The 18490-nt window shown below is 38.2% G+C and overlaps 1 protein-coding gene across 1 annotated transcript in view; it reads left to right on the top strand.

The window, feature by feature from the left end:
- LOC115214425 (regulating synaptic membrane exocytosis protein 1-like) overlaps positions 1-18490 on the top strand; it is a 140295-nt gene that overhangs the window by 94412 nt on the left and 27393 nt on the right. The window contains exons 9-11 of the mRNA XM_036504804.1: positions 5203-5563; positions 7956-8042; positions 16487-16615. Coding sequence (XP_036360697.1) covers positions 5203-5563; positions 7956-8042; positions 16487-16615 — 577 coding nt within the window. The remainder of the gene's footprint in view (positions 1-5202; positions 5564-7955; positions 8043-16486; positions 16616-18490) is intronic.

Raw genomic sequence — 18490 nt, 5'->3', positions numbered from 1 at the left:
CTCTTTTACAAAAGGTGGAATTTGGGAGAAAGTTCGTTGATATTTTTAATAGTCGTGTAACAAAGTCGAGGCTCTCTCCCGTTGGCTGAATATGTACTTAAGTGACTAAAGGTAATAACGACGATGACTTATATAGTCACAAGTAATTCATGGTTCAGTGCATGGTCGAGTATATCGACCTCAGATCATGATTAAGGATCTTTACTTTTTGACCGACAGATTTAAAAAATAATTTCTTGTAACTAAACACTTTCAAACTTCGGACACTGGTAGAATGTGTCATATAAAACATATTTTACTGTTAGCATTTTTGAGAAAAACTTATATTTAGGAAGTTATTTCACATTAAAGCTGTAGTAATTCGGTAATTTCAACCAATCAATGACGTGTATTCAGCTGAATAAAATTACTGCCGTTGTTTATCAACTAGAACTTCCGGCGGTGTATGTTTCGTTTGTCACTGTTATTTATGATAACCTTAATCCCAAAACCTTAACCCTAACACCCTAACACCCTAACCTAAAACCTTAACCCTAACCCTAAAACACTAACCCTAACCCTAAAACCTTAACCCTAACCCTAAAACACTAACCCTGACCCTAAAACCTTAAAGCTAAACACATTACAAACGTGCGAACGATGTCATAAATAACAGTGACAAGTGAAAAATAAACCGCCGATAGTTATTGTTGACAAACAACGGCAGTAATTTTATTCAGCTGAATACACGTCATTGATTGGTTGAAATTACCGAATTACTACAACTTTAACGTAAAATAAATTCCTAAATATAAGTTTTTCTCAAAAACGCTAAGAGTAAAAGATGTTTTATATGACACATTCTACCAGTGTCCGAAGTTTGAAAGTGTTTAGGTACAAATAATAATTTTTTAAATCTGTCGGTCAAAATGTAAAGAACCCATGATTAATTCAATCTTACTAGTCATGAACACGACTTTTATATTAATCTTAGAAGGATGAAAGACAGCATGGGTCAGCAGGATTACAATATAGAATTCTTAGTTCTTTAATTTTACATTGAAGGAGTAAGAATGCTTTTCTTGCTTAGAAATATAAAGAATATCGAAAGCTGCCACATATATATTTTCTCAATGATATAAGCAGTAAAAGTGTAGGGTATGATTACTTCAACCGAGAATCAAAGCTGAATAATATTTCATGTTCAAGAAGAGTTTAATTCTGAACCTCGGTGTAAATATTGTACAAAATTTGAAATAGCAACTCAACAACTGTGTGTACTAAAATACATGCTCCTTCATTGACACATAAAACCTGTCTTGTCTTGGAAACAAGAGACATTATTCAGAGATTCAATTATTTAACACTGAAGTATTTCATGTCTCCTTTTTTTCATTTGCTTCAGTTATTCACCATAAAGGAAACTATTTGTGGTATGATTCTGCTTTAATTGGAAAAATACTGGGAAACATTTGAATGTTTACATTTTACAGAAATAAATTGATTAAAAGCAAATTTAATATTTGTCAGAAGACGAATTTAAGAAAATATTTTCTTAAAATAGCATTAAACAGATGAATGAAACGTGTTTTTTTAAAGTCTGAAGCAACAATAGTGTCTCTTTGAAAAGTAGCGACTAAAAATACAATGCAAGCAAGAGGTAAAAGAGTGGACGCCTACGTAGAGAAGTGTTATAGCTTTTGTCTGTTTAATCTTTTGACATCAGACCGAAAACTTTGAAATACTAAAAACACAAGCCTGTCTTGTGCAGTGAGATTACGAAATGATTATCAAACACAAATATCTTCTATGTTAACTATTCACAAGTAATTGGATTTTATCTTGATTAGATTTACGTAACTTTTAGCATTCTCTCAACCAAGTTCATTAGATAACGACTTGTAATTCTGTTCCAACAATATTGAAGATCGTCTCAGATATGATGAGGACATTTTGTGTTGTTTTTTTTTTTCTCTGCACATCCTTATCCATCTTGTCTAAAATAGTTTGTTATGCAATCAAGGTCAGGTGATTCGATGGTTCTAAAACAATTCTTACCATGTAAGAATTGATCTCAGAACGTAAAGAGGGACAAAATGCTGCCATGCATTTCGTCCGGCATGCTAACGATTCTGTCAGTTCGCCACCTTATGAAAGTGCAATGACGCCTGTACACTTACAGTTCTCGAAACTTAATGATCTTGGGTATGACCACTTAATTTCTATTGTTCCTATATACGCCTCTATTTTCAACTTCATTAAATTAAATTTTTCTGATGATTATTTAAAGCTTTGTTAACTTCTAAGCCGTTATATCGCATACAATTTTTAAGGGTTGTTTTCAAAGACCTTTTCCTTGGATTTCATGCTTTTTAAAATCTTTTATAAGTATTTCAGTACTTATAACTACATTTACTCGCTATTTATGTTGCATTTAATCGTCATACAGTATATATTTTGATTACATTTTTTCTCGAAGAGTTATATACTATCTCGAGAATTATATTTTACTTGTTTCGCTACACAGAATATCGATTTCATACTTCATTTTATGCTTCCAATTATCTTCTTCGTGTTGGCAGCTTCTGTATTTTGTAATGATAACATGTTTATTTAATTGTGCAAAGTCTGTTGTTGCAATTATGCAAGTATATAAGAAATTGCGTAAATGAGCAACAGAATTGGATATCGTTACATTCTCATTTATTATCGGCCAGTGCATCTTGCTAATAGCATTTCTCATTCCATGTTTATTTTAAAAAGAGGGTCTCTACAACGTACGTCTACAATCCATGGAAGTTATGATTTGCACGTATTTTATCAATCTGTTGATACATCGCATAGCTGCTTCGGAATGTGGACGAATTCTACTTACTGCAGTAATCGATATTTCCTGTCAGTAGAAAATTACTCTGAACAATACTGTCTATACTGCTAAAATTGTCATTGTTACACTTAAAGGAAAAAATTAGTTTCATTATTGGTATCATTGTTATTACCATCATTAAGGCGGTGAACTGGCAGAATCGTTAGCAAGCCGAGCAAAATGCTTAGCGTCATTTCGTTCATCTTTACGTTCTGAGTTCAAATTCTGTCGAGGCCGACTTTGTCTTTCATCATTTCGGGGTCTATGAAATAAGTACCAGTTGTTCACTGGAATCAATGTAAACGTCTTGATCCTCCCTCGACGTTGCTGGCATTGAGCCAAAACTTAAAACCATTCAGCTGACAAAATCGTTAGCCGGACAAACTGCTGAGCGGTATTTCATCCATCTTCACATTCTAAGTTCAAATTCCGCAGAGGTCGACTTTGCCTTTCATCCTTTCGGGGTCGATGAAAATAAGTACCAGTTAAGTACTGGAGGTCGATGTAATCGATAACCACCTCTCCTAAAATTTCAGGTTATCTGCCTATAATAAAAAAGAATTATTATTATCATTATTAGAGCGGTGAAATGTGGCCAGCTGGCAGAAACGTTAGCACGCTGGGCGAAATGCTTTGTGGTATTTCGTCTGCCGTTACGTTCTGAGTTCAAATTCCGCCGTGGTCGACTTTGCCTTTCATCCTTTCGGGGTCGATTAAATAAGTACCAGTTACGCACTGGGGTCGATATAATCGACTTAATCCGTTTGTCTGTCCTTGTTTGTCCTCTCTGTGTTTAGCCCCTTGTGGGTAGTAAAGAAATAGGTATTTCGTCTGCCGCTACGTTTTGAGTTCAAATTCCGCCGAGGTCGATATTGCCTTTCATCCTTTCAGGTTTGATAAATTAAGTACCAGTTGCGTACTGTGGTCGATGTAATCGACTGGCCCCGTCTTTCGGGTCTTGTGCCTAGAATTGAAAAGATTATTATATCGGTGAGCAGACAGAACAGCTACTGCACCCGAGAAAATATTAAGCAGCATTTCTTTCGGTGATTTACGTTCTGAGTTCAAATGCTGCTGAGGTTGACTTTGTTTTCCATTATTTCGGGTTCGATAAAATAAATAACCGTTGAACACTGGGGTTCAATCGATAATCTCCTTTCCAAAGGTTACAGGCCTTGGGACAAATTTCAAAGAATTACTACTACTACTACTACTACTGTTGTTGTTGTTGTTGTTGTTGCTACTGTTAAGGCGGCGAGCTGGCAGAATCATTAGTGTACTTGGTGCGCCGGGTTCAATGCTTTAATGTATTTCTTCCAGTTTTTTTACGTTTTGAGTTCAATTTTGCCATTTCTTCTTTCGAGGTCTATATAAATTATATTGCCATCCAAGGACGGGGGTTGATGGTATCGACTAGCCTCTTGCCTCTATTCAAAATCGTTGACCTTGTTGCCCAAAGCGGCAACCATTAATATCATTATTATTATTAAAACTATTGTCATTAATAATACGACCATGGTAGACTCATCAGAGCGTCGAACACATTGCCGAACGGAATTTCAAAAATCGTGATCGCCTCAGAAAAAGTATTTAATGACATTTCTTCCGACGTTCTGCGATCAACTGTCAACGGGGTCGACTTTGCCTTTCATCACACCAGGTCGATAGAATAAGTACCAGTTGAACACTGAGGACGGTGTAATTGATTTACCCCGCCCGAAATTGCTGGCCTTGTGCCAAAATTTAAAACCAATATTACTGACCCTATGTATCAATCAAGAAACGATTATTTCTATATTTCCCCAAGACACCTGAAGTGTTGTGTTAACAACAAACAAGATGAGGACAAATATCCGTCGAATGTAAATAATATAAACAATCATTTCTCTTCAGAACTACGATTTCTAGCTTGATGATACAAACATTCTGCATTATTGTATACTTAGTATTATTGTCATTACAGAATATGTATTTATTTATTTGATCAATTAACTGTTCTTAACAATTCGTATTGTTTCTAATATTAATATACTGAATGTATGACGATGGGGCATTTATGATAGCATAAAGGAAGCTTCTTGCAATATTAAAATTCAACTTCCAAAAATTTGTTGATAATATTTTTTCCCCTTTTCTCGTCGTATCTGTATAGTATTGCTGCTTTGTTTTCTTAAGAATTCATGTATTTTACGTAAACAAACGGCTATCTATAGATCTCTTCATTTCTGCTTCTGATTGTTTTATTCTAAGGTAGGAATAATCCTAATAAACTGTCTATTTGGTGGAATATGCTTACCATTATATATATATATATATAATCGTTACTAACCACACTACTTTGATTTGTTTAATTTCAGTTCAAGTCCTTGACGCTTGAAATTACTTTGTGGTCATTTAACAAATCGGCTGACGATGATTTCATAGGAGAAGTTCTGATGGACTTGTACGATGCCCCTATGGACAATCAGCTAATTTGGTATGATCTAGAAGATCATGATGAGAACAGTTCTCCTCTGCCAGAACGCCAGCAATTCTTTCCTGACAACTCACCAATGAGTTCAGCATCGACAGAAACATCACGTGCCGGGACCCCGTGTCGTGGGTCTCCAAGTCCAATAAACAGGAGTCCTGCTCATTCTTTTAGTCAAAGAAGCGTTTCGGGCATGCCAAATTATGAAAAACGGAAACATTTGCTTACACATACCAAAAAATCTCCTGGTAAGAATGGTTTTTAGTTAAAATAATTAATATTTGAAGGTGTATTAGCCATTTAAAAACACACAAAAACCGTTTGATTCACTTCAACATTTAAATTTAAATTGTCAAAATATTTTTGCTGTTTTGAGACCGCGACCTGTTCACTGACAAAATTCCGTGACGTCGCGGTGTCAGAGCAACGAAGACATTTTGACGAATTATATTTAAATTTTGAAGTGAATCTAACAGTTTTTGCGTTTTTAAACACTTTCCATACTGCAATTATTTTTGTTTCAGCACGTGATCTCAGATCAGGTCACTTGCTATGCGAGTACATCTCTGTAATAATTATTATTGTTTAACTAAAAATAATGTATATCATAAAAAGAGCGTTGATTTTATCCACCTACTTTCGAATAATTAAATATGAATAATTAAATTTGTGAACGTACAATATCGGCTCAGACTTAAAAACAGTTTAGATTCTCAAATGATTAGCTTCTTTTTGTCAATTATTTAAAGTATTGGTTTATTACATTAGCACACAGCTTTATAATTGTGGAAAACAGTTACGGATAATTACAATAACCAGTGTCTACACGAAAGAGTAGTCAATTAATCAATCCCAACGTAACAAAAGATAAACTTGACTTTGGTGAAATTTGAGAATAAAACATTGAAAGATAAAGCTAAGTAGTGTTTTTGGCTTCAAATCTTGCTATTAATATCTAACATTGACACACGCTATATATTTTGGTGGTGGGCACACGCGATTACATTTATTATAGTACTTGACTGATGATTATATTTTTAATCTCCTGCAGTCAGTATCGGTAAAGTTTGTGCTACAAAGTTAAACAGACCCTTTCCTCTTTCAAAATGTGTAGCCATTGATTTTGTATAATTGAAAAACAAGGACAGGGCCTGTTTGAGGCTTAAAAGAATTACTGTCTGTACTTAGTTCAACTCTCAATGTTTTGTGTTCAATTCGACCCATGTTAAATTTATGTTTTGTTACTCCGTGATCAATGAAAGGATTAGGAATTTGTACGATCTAGGATCGAAGTATTTGCTTATACAATTTCCCTGCAAATATATAACTCTTGGCTTATGTAACGAACTAAGGATGTTTCAGAAAATGAAGCTAGTCGTTGGGAGTCTAAATTCTTCCTTTCTCTTCCTGTCCCTTTTTGAATGTGAATTGGCTGTATAAAATACGCCCACAAATTCAATGGTTCAGAATGACGACTATAAAATTATAGTCTTCAGAATGAAAACGATAATTTAAAGTACTGATAAAGTACTGGTTTCAAACGGTATAATAAATACTAAGAGCCTGAACAACAAATAAAACAGTGTTACAAATATATTTAAATTAGTAGCCATCAACACACCGAAGGAATGCAATGCGTCCGGATTCTACATTGTATCTTACACGATAATCAGCCTACGTTGTTACTGGAACTGCAAGAAATATCAACCAAATTGTACTTTGATCAAGCCCTAGTATCTTAAATATAAAGGACACATCAAAAAATATATCTTCCAATAAATTATGCCTAGAAATAATAATAAAAAAAAACCCAGGATTGCTAATGACTGAAATACCTTTCGTTTTAGGTCTGCTCAAAATTCCGTATCCTTGGTATTTTGTTTTTCCAGATTTCACTATTCTGAATTTCAGGCCATCTGAATTCGGTTTTCTAACGTTCGGTCTTCTGGATTCGGTCTCATGATCAGCACCTAATTCTTATAGTCTCTCAAGTATATTTGTATTAGAATTGTTGTTTGTAAACAAAAATCAAAATATGACAAAGTGCAGAGGAGTATTTTCCTTATGGTGTCTAGTCAAACGTTGCACATTAATTTATCAAACCACACTGAATTATTGAGCAGAGTATCCGTTCCCTTGCGAGAACACTTAATGAGTGATAAAATAATCTCTAATATCTAATGGTCAGTACGCACACACACACACACAAACACACATATATATATATATAAATATATACATATATATATATAAATATAAATATATACATATATACATACATACATACATATATATATATATATATACATACATATATATATATATATGACAGATTATTATAATTGAAAACTCAGTGTGTAGTACAGTATCACATAAGTTTACAAATTCCGTATACTTCGAATGTGTAATATATATATATATTCATACACATACATACATACATACATACATACAGACAGACAGACAGACAGACAGACATATGCATATGTACGAATGCACACGCACAGGCACATACACACACACACAGGTACACAAGCACACACATTATTATTTTGATCACTACTGGTTTCGCACTCTACGATCTTTCGGGTAGTTGAGTATACAATATGCATTTTCTGTTTTGTTCTTTTATTCTTGCAGCCCGAGATAAGTTAGACGCACCATTTGGACGGATTTCCCCTTTGCACTCCCCGGCTAGCAGTGAAGATTCTTATATTGTGCAGCCAGGTAAGAAATGTACTTTCCGGTTCACTGGATTCCATTCTATCTCAGATATCGTTCTATCCTGTTATGTTTGTGTACGCTTAACATTTAAGTTCTTCCTGCGTTGAGATGTGTTTATTTTTGTGCATTAGTTTACTATTTAGTATTGCAACTATTATTTCTTTCTTTTATAAATTGTTATATTTTTTTAAAAAATGTTCTGTGCAAGGGATAATAATTCATAATGCAAAATTTAACAATGTGAAGACGGCGAGCTGGCAGAAACGTTGGCACGCCGGCTGAAATGCGTGGCCATATTTCGTCTGTCGTTACGTTGTGAGTTCAAATGCCGCCGAGGTCGACTTTGCCTTTCATCCTTTCGGGGTCGATTAAATAAGTACCAGTTACGCACTGGAGTTGATATAATCGACTTAATCCGTTTGTCTGTCCTTGTTTGTCCTTTCTGTGTTTAGCCCCTTGTGGGTAGTAAAGAAATAAGTATTTCGCCTGCCGCTACGTTCTGAGTTCAAATTCTGCCGAGGTCGACTTTGCTTTTCATTCTTTCGGGGGCGATTAAATAAGTACCAGTTACGTACTGAGGTCGATATAATCGACTTAATCCGTTTGTCTGTCCTTGTTTGTCCCCTCTGTGTTTAGCCCCTTCTGGGTAGTAAAGAAATAGGAATTTCGTCTGTCTTTTCGTTCTGAGTTCAAATTCCGCCGTGGTTGACTTTGCCTTACCTCCTTTCGCGTTCGATGAATTACCAGCTACGTACTGGGTCGATCTAATCGACTGACGCCCTTCCCCAAAATTTCGGGCCTTGTGCCTAGAGTAGAAAATAATATTTTACAATGTGAAGGCTCCGAGCTGGCAGAAACGTTAGCACGCCGGGCGAAATGCTTAGCGGTATTTCATCTCTCTCCTTGTTCTGAGTTCAAATTTCGCCGAGGTCGACTTTGCATTTCATCCTTTTGGGCTCGGTAAATTAAGTACCTATTTCTTTATTACCCACAAGGGGCTAAACACAGAGGGGGACAAACAAAGACAGACATAGGTATTAAGTCGATTACATCGACCCCAGTGCGTAACTGGTACTTAATTTATCGACCCCGAAAGGATGAAAGGCAAAGTCGACCTCGGCGGAATTTGAACTCACAACGTAACGACAGACGAAATACGAATTTCTTTATTGCCCACCGGGGGCCAAACATAGATATGGACAGTACAACTGATGGGATCAGTGAATCGATATGATTTTACATAAATGTGACATCAAAATAAAATACAATACATAAAAATCGAATGGAATACACAGTACAAAAACAATACAAATGAAGCGATGATCAAGTTACGCTCCGATCCCACAAGCCCCGATCTACCGCTGATACCTTTTTATTTTTCCTTTTTTTTTTTTTTCCTCGTCTATTCACACGGTTCCTTGCACGCACAACACTCGTGCAACATACTTCCATCTCTTTTGGAACGTACACTCTGACAGACACCTCTTCTCCAGCCACAGTTTCCTTTTCAAATGAAAAGAAAAAAAGGATCGTAAATTGTCACCAGAGATAAAATTGCCTGTCTTAATTCCTTTTATCCTAGTATTCCATACAGCCTCTTTTGCTATTGCTACAACCGTGAGAAAACAATTCTTACCTTCGTTCGTTAGAACTCCGGTGGGTCAATTTTTATAATTGACTCAGTCGACAGCCGTACTCTTCCTTCGCCGGACAACAGATGTTCAGCATAAGCCCACATTTCAGTTATCTCCGGACACTGAACAATAGCGTGAGGGACGGTTTCCCTGTCCCCACCGCATCTTGGACAGGTCGGCGACTGACGTTTACCATGTCTTGCGAGCTTATCCCAAACGGGCAAGGCACCTCTGTAGCATTGCCAGGTTAAGGACTTTTGGAAGTTGTCCAACGTTCTCAACCCGAATGTACGATGAAACAAGCTGTCCAGTTGAATAAATCCGAGACCTAGAGTCGACCCCAGGCCATCGTCGCATTCAGACTCTACCAACCCACTATATAAAATCCGTGTGGAACCCCCACCGCTGGCGTTGCCCGAGCGCCGGAACAGCAAGAGGGCCTTACGGCACTCTTTATGCCACTCACTCGACCTCGGTCTACGAGAACACCAGGCTTCCTGTTCGCAAAAACTCTTGAACTCAGGGAACATTTGTCTGGCCAGCGGAGACCACACCCGTTCACTATCCAGGAGAATCCAGAGGTGCCTCAACCTCAACGCATGTCTGCGCATCATTAACCAAGGCATCCCTAAACCTCCATTTAAAGGCTTTTGACAGCAGACAGAGCGTTTTCACAAGTGGCGACCTGCCCTTCCACAAAAAGCGAAAGAGCTGTCTCTCCAACCTGATCAACCACGAATCCGGACAGGGCACGACAGTCAGGCGGTAGGTAATGACCGATGCGATAAACACATTGGCCACTTCCGCCCTCCCTTTCAGGATAGCCACCGCCAAGACCAAGTCTTGACTACTGCAGCCACCCTGCTCAATACCTCCGTCCAGTTCTTCTCTATCTGGAGGCCTGGTCCAAACCAGACTCCCAGCAACTTAACCGGTCCCTCCGTCCAGCGCCTAACAACACTGTCTGAAGGCATCGACTTGCCAACCCAGGTGCCGAGCTGCAAGCCGACCGACTTTTCCCGGTTAATCTTTGCTCCTGCTACCTCCTCGTAAGCCTCAATAGTCTTACCTACTTCACGTAGGCGTACCACTGTGGTTACACTGATAGTGATATCATCCGCGAAAGCCGTAACAAACTCCTCTAGTCCTGGTTCTCTCGGGATGCCACTCAACCTTTGCAGTAATGGCTCGAGAGCCATCACATACAAAAGTGGTGAAAGCGGACATCCTTGACGAACCGAGCGTCTGATGCAGAACGGCTTCGAAAGGAAACCGTTCACCCGAACTATCGAGTCAATGTTGTGGTACAAAGCGATAAACCACCTGAGGAAGCCAAGACCCAGGCCAAACCGCGCAAGTACAGTCGCTAGGTATCGATGGTCAACCCTATCAAAAGCTTTAGACTGGTCCAAATGCACCAATGCCTCACCTTTGCCAGATTTATTACCAACCCTCGCTATGGTATAGCGAATAAGATAGAGGGTATCCTGAATGGTTCTGCCTGGGATGGCACATGTCTGTGCCTCCCCGACTATACCATTCGCGAAACGCGCCAACCTTTTTGCTAGAACCATGGCCAAAATCTTCACTTCTGCGTTTAACAGAGTGATGCGCCTGAAATTCTCTAGAACGTCCCCCTTGTCCGGTCCTTTCTGACCAACGTCACTACTCCCTGGCGCACAGATCTGGGGATAGGCCCATTCTGTTTCCAGTTCGCGTACACGTCAGTCAGTAGTTGCCCGAACAAGTCTGGCATACATTTATACAGCTCGTACGGAAGACCATCAAGTCCTGGTGACTTACCCGCTTTACAATCGGCCAAAGCCTCCATCACCTCCTCACGTGTGATTGGCCCTTCGCAAGACTCCGCATCCGACCCCGAGAGGCACGGCAGCCCGGCAAGAATGTCCTCGAGGGCTCTCCCACCACCAGGACAGCCGTCACCCCCGAACATCTGGGCGAAGTACTCCTGAAAGACCTCACACATTTTCTCGGGTTAGTTTACCAAGACACCATTTTGATTCGTCAAAGACCGAATAGAGGAACTATTTCCTTGCCGAGCTTCCACCACTCGGGCCCATCCAGCGGCTTTGATTCCTTCACTTCCCATTGCACGTAACTTAGCTCTGGTAATACTTCCCATGTGGTGGGCTTCAAGATGCTGGTTTAACTCCAGTCTTTTCACCCTCGCTTGGTCTGTATTACCAGTCCTCCAGGCTTCTTCTAGTTCCTTAACTAGACCATCTCCTATTTTACGTCCCTTCTTAGCTAAACTTATGCTAAACCTAATAGACTCATATTTGATGGCTCTTTTTAGGGCGTACCACCATTTGTTATTAATGATGGTACCTGTTAATGCCCTCTGTATTAACATCTTGATCCGCTTTCTGTACTCCTCAATCGCCAAAAGGGACGTATTGAGTTTCCAGTAGCCAGATCCCTGTCTATGCAACTTATCTACCGTCAGTTTACAGGTAACCATCTTGTGGTCACTGTAGCTGACTAGAAAAAACTGTGGACACTCAACTATGGACTTATCTTTTTTTCTCTAATTAAAATCCTATCTAGATATGTTCTGGTAGACCCGTCACTATTTGACCACGTCCACTGTGGAGTGTTCGGGTGCTCCAACCTATATGGATCACTTATAACAGGTAGCCATCACTTACCTGTTTAATTAGGATTGTCCGGTGGAGGGGGACCCTCCACCTTTTTTTTATCCAGGGTCGGAGGTGGGCGGTCTTGGGAAATAGATTTGTCAAAATCCCGTCTCACCACCGACACAGAATTATCAGGTGGAGGGGGAATCTCACCTTTTCCTTTTCTCGCGGGATCGGAGCTGGTAATCCATGAAATATCGACTTGTTAAAATCTAATCTCAATGAAGATACAGTCTTTCTGTACTTATTTTGTAGAATTCTATAAGTCTTATTTGAGACTTCATATATGTCGTAATTGATAAATTCCTTGAAAGGTTATCAATTTTTTTACAGTCTTTATGAGTTGAATGTCTCTCATGAGCTCAGTATCTTTAGTGTATACGGCTATTATGCCTTTTTCTTCTTTTTCTCTTCTGGCAGTCTTTTTTGGTCGTTGTTCTGTAGTAGTCGCCGCTCTCGGCTGGGTTGCTGGTTGTATTTTTCTTTTGTTTGTTGTTTTTTTCTCATCTGTTTCTTCTTTATCTTCTTCCTCTTTGTCTTTTTTCTCCTCTTCCTCCTCTTCTTCATTTTCCTTGCAGTTCCTTCGAATGTGGCCTAATTGACCACATAAAAAACATCGAGGTTTTCGGCCCTCAACAAACACCACGAGGTTCTTCTCCCCTACCTCAATTGTCTCAGGAATTGTTTGAATTATTTTAGGGTCCGCTTGAATGAGAAGATTAATTGTTTTACCATCCCAGCGTGGGTTTTCCGTAGCGGTAGCCTGGAGGAGAGTAATTTTTTCTACCTCTTTGATTAGGACTGCCGCCAACAACCACATAGGTTCGACCTCTGGCGGGACCCTTGTAATTTTTATTCGCGACGTCCTCATCCCCATATAATAGGGTATTAACTCCACGTCGTTCGTTTTCAACGTTTCCACTGAGTTCTTGTGTGCTATTTCTTTATTGGTGAACCTTATTTCCACCGTTCCGAATTTTTTTCCTCTTCTCAGAAATACTACGTCGCTCAATATTGGCTTTAAGCACTTTTCTATTTTCTCTTCTGACATTCTTTCAATTTTTCTATTTTGTAGACAATATGTTTTGAAAATTATTGTTTTTTGCTTTTCTTCCTGTAATAACTTTTGCGGAGGTTCAATTTTCACACTGTTGTCATTTATTTCCATCATTTTGCTGTATTTCATAATTCGCTTTTATTCGTCGACAGTATCTGGGTTCCACCCCCAGCAGCCAACGCAAAACTTTTTTTTCCATTTTTTGGTTCTATCTGGATGCTAGGCACATCAATTATTCTCTTCGACACAATGCCTTTGTTCTCTGGCAAAGTCGGAAACTCTTCTGGTGAAAGTTCTGACGAGCTCTCAGACACATCTCCAAAAATATCAAATATATTATCCTCTCTGCTATTCCTTCTTGTAGCGGGGGAAACCCCTATTTCCTTGTCTGTAGTTGGCTCCTCGCCGGACATGTATTTCCTCCTCTCAACAGGAGAAACAAGTATTTCTGCTCCAACGGTAGGCTCCATGCTAGACGACATTCTTCCCCCCAAAGGGGGAATGAACAACGCGTGCTACCGCAAGCACTAAGTGTTTTCAATTGAAAACTCCAACAGTTAAGTTATTCAACAGTTTAACAAGAAACAACAGTTGTTAACAATATTAACACCACGAAACAGCAATTCTTACTTCACGAACACATGTCCGGCAGACGAAATACGGCTACGCATTTCGCCCGGCGTGCTAACGTTTCTGCCAGCTCGCCGCCTTTTTAAATTAAGTACCACTTACGTACTGGGGTCGATCTAATCGACTGACCCCCTCCCACAAAATATCGGGCATTGTGCCTAGAGTAGAAAAGGATATTTTACAATGTGAAATCCAGGTCCTGACGTTATGTAACTTCCGCTACTGAATTTGATAGCAGTAACAATTACGATATATACATATGGCTTGGGTAGTAAGATGGGTCGAACATTTGTCGCCTAATTTCGTCTACTAAGAAAGAATAGGGTACGAGAGATTGTGGCTGTCATTTTGGCGGCGCCCATTTGGTGTCGCTGATTCGATGTTGAATTATTTAGCCTTAATGTTTTTTATCGTTCTCTCTCTCCCTCTCTCCTGTCTATGTGTGAAAATATTTTCCTTTGTATGTAAGGAGAAGGAACGCTTTTATGTGAACTGTGCTCAATGAATAAATTGTATCTTTCTCCCGTCCCCTCTCTCTCTCTCTCACGCTCTCTGTCTCTCTCTCTCTTTCTCACTCACTCTTTATGTCTATATAGTTTTGCGCAGGCACGCATGATTGCTTCCTGTACCAAAAGATACTGTTGTGAAAATAGACTAACTGTCCAATCAGCCATACCAAATCGTCAGTGTCTAAACAGCTGCGCTCAATCGTCTCATTTCGAAAAGAATGTTACTAGTAGAGAGTTTAGTTTAGTGGTTCTTCCGGGGGTTTAAAACTGCAGTATAGACATATTTGGAAGTTTACAATTGCACATGTACAAATTAGAATATAAAAGATTTCAGTTTGAAAAAAAAACTAATAGAGGAATACATAACGATGCATGACTTTGGAATGGAGAATATAAGATGAGAAATAAGCAACCAGTCTAACTAGAAATGAACCTCCCTCTAAGAAAAAGTTAGAAAATAAATTGCTTAGACTATCCAACAAAATATTTCGATGTAATAAATGTTAAGAAAGGGATGTGAATGTAGTCCTCATGCTATGGCTTCATAATCCTGTGGCTCGGGTTCAAACTCAATGTATGGCACTTAGGGCAAGTATCTCCTATTATAACTTCCATTGGTTTATGCTTTGTTGAATTGTAAGGAGAATTTGGCAGTCGGCAACCGTACTGAAGTCTACCGTGAATTCTGATATTACCTTCCAAGTAGCCGATCCGGATTACTCTCCCAGCCCATGCACTATTTCATCGACGCGGCGCTCCAGAATGGCCGCAGTTCAATAATTGAATTATTAAAAAACAAGTTTTACATTACATGCACACATACATACATACACACACACATACATACATACATACATACATACATACATACATTGATACGTGTACGTCTTCGTGTATGTCTTTCTCGAGTGCATATAGACGAAGTGTGTAAACGCAAGTGAGGAAACTAAAATGCCGGTGCTTATCGAGCAAAATCCCGTACGATATTTGTTCTGCTTGAGTTACAGACACTCCTTTGTTACTATTAATATTATCGAGAGGTTTTTATTGATAAAAGATATCTGATTGTTAAATAATTGGTTTGAATTACCATGCAAACATTAATAATGCATAGAATCAATTTACTGTTATAAAAAAAAAAAATGTAATCTAAACTCTTTCAAAAATAATCTATGAAAAATTCAGATATGAGAGGGAATAAATATTTAAAATAAAATAATATATTCTAGATAATTTAACTGCTGAGATAATATTTGAAAATCATAAATATATATTGATTTATAATTTTATTTACTAATTCCACGGGAGAGAATAGTGATTTCAACCCAGAATTTGATTGGTGCCTAGGGGTAAAAAACAAAGTCAAACATTGGACAAGGTGTCCCGCAACTTCTCTTCTCAGCTTCCTTTGCTAAAAAGCAACAAGCAAAAACATACTGACTTCTTTCAAGCTTTTTCTTGGATAATTTTTTGTGGCAAAGAAGTTCGGTCTTTCGTTACATATTTCTTCCACTGCCCCTTCTTTTTCTTTACCTTTTGGTTGCTCAAGTCAAATCATTCCTTTTGACCCATTTCATTAGTAAACGATAGTATTGTTGATGTTGTCGTTGATACTTGTACCAATGAATGCTCTGTGTATTCTATAGTAAGCAGTGAAGCTTAGAGCTATTTGTAAATATTTGCTTTTGCATGTATATCTATTAATGTTAATGAGATTATTGCTGCCACCTGAATCGGTTAACTTTTAACTGCATGAAATAAAGAAAATGGCTACTTTCAAAATAAAAAAAAATGGTAACAGTTAAAAATGTTTAAAGAAAATTTTTTCTCTGCTCTAGGATTAGATCATTCCTTCTGAAACGTTTTCTGTTTTTTAAAACTACCGTTTCTTAACACTTTTTGAATGTCCCCTTGCTACGACTCAATGCCCTCCATTTTTACTTACACGTAATATCAGGCCAGAATAATTTAGTTGCAAGTGATTATCTGCCACAACAGCAACATACCATAAGTGAATATTTGATACAGCAGCGCTTGACCTTAGTTATTGATCCAACGTTTAGTGCGTGCCTTCAGCCAAACTCAGGTAGATGTCTTTTAAATTATACTTTATATTGTTTATAATATACATGCACAGGTGGTATATATTTAATTTTGTCTCTTATTCATTTCGAAGTCTGTTATTAACGTTAATGTTGTTCTCATTGTTACCATCGTTGTGATTGAGACAAATGGGCAGATTATCAAAATACCGCATTAATTTTTTTTAATCAAATTTTAAATAGGAAATAAAATTAAAATCTGTGGAGGTGAATTATGACCCCAAACTCTGTCTTTCTGTCCAGTTCTCGTATAAAATTTTCCACTCCTCACAACTGAGACGCAATGGATTGGACCCTCAAGCAGTAGGAAAATCTTCTATATTAGAATCTTAACAAAACTGTTTTTCGAAAAGCAATTCGGTTGAAAATTATTTCCTTGGCGGAAGTATCTTTCATACCTCCATTCGCTTCAACAACAATAATAACAATAATACTTTTTACTAAAGGCACAAGGTCCGAAAATTGAGGGGAAAGGGATTAGTTGATTACATCGACCCTAGTGTTTCATTGGTACTTAATTTATCGACCCCGAAAGGATAATTGACAAAGTCGACCTCGGTAGAATTTGAACTCAGAACATGAAGACGGATGAAATACTGCTGAGCATTCCGCCCAGTCTGCTTACGATTCTGCCAGCTCACCACCCAAACAATAATAATACTAGTTCTTTCTACTGAAGGCACAAGGCCTGAAATTTTGGGAGAGGGTACTTGTCGATTACATCGACCCCACTACTCAACTGGTACTTAATTTATCGATCCCGTTAAGATAAAAGGCAAAGTCGACCTAAGCGGAATTTGAACTCAGAACGTAAAGACGGACGAAATGCCGCTAAGCATTTTGCCCGGCGTACTAACGAATCTGCCAGCTCACCGCTTTGACAATAATAATAATGATAGTAATAATAAAGATGATAATAATAATAATAATGATAATAATAATAATAATAATAATAATAATATGGAAGCTATGCCAACATTATGGAATAACAACAGAAAAAAGATGGTATAGGCACACACCAGAAAAGGTCACAGAAAACGAGAAAGCAACCATACTCTGGGATATGCCGATACACACAGATAGAGAAATTAAGGCCAACAGACCAGATATAGTTGTCAGAGATCATGAAGAAAAAAAATGCTTTCTAATTGATGTATCAATACCGGCAGATGACAACGTGTCTCTAAAAGAAATGGAGAAACTCTCAAAATACAAAGACCTGGAAATAGAGGTAACTAGAATGTGGAATCTGAAAACAGAAACAATTCCTATCATAGTAGGTGCATTAGGCATGATAAAAAAATATCATGCCTAATACATGACAAAAACACCAGGGCTTACAAACACATATAACATACATAAAATTGCACTACTAGGCACTGCACACATCCTACGCAGAACACTTTCCATACAATAACCATCAGAGCATCACAACAAATCACAGCACATACCTAAGGCACACAGAGCTGCGCTCGGTAGTGAAGTGAAAGCACGCTATAAAAATAAAACTACTGAATAATAATAATAATAAATGCCCTGATGCAGTACCAGGCAGTGGCTGTCATGGCTTCTGATCTTAACTGATTGGAAGTGTTATCATGTACATTGTTTTGTATTGGTATAAAAGATAGGCTACAGCAAATATTCTACTCAGTACCACAGATTTGCTTGTCAGTTGCTTGTCCTTAACCAGTTGAGCATGTCCCTTAGTGGCTGATGATATGTGCATCTCTGATCACGAGCAGAAGTAGTGGGGGAGCAATGCCCTGATGTAGTAGCAGGCATGGTTGTCATGGCTTCTGATCTTAACTGATTGGAAGTGTTATCATGTACATTGTTTTAGCTTGGTGTAAAAGATG

The sequence above is a fragment of the Octopus sinensis genome, linkage group LG7, assembly GCF_006345805.1.
Source record: "Octopus sinensis linkage group LG7, ASM634580v1, whole genome shotgun sequence".
Taxonomy (NCBI): Eukaryota; Metazoa; Mollusca; class Cephalopoda; order Octopoda; family Octopodidae; genus Octopus; species Octopus sinensis.
Note: the sequence above shows the minus strand (reverse complement) of the source record. Positions and strands in the feature narration are given on the sequence as shown.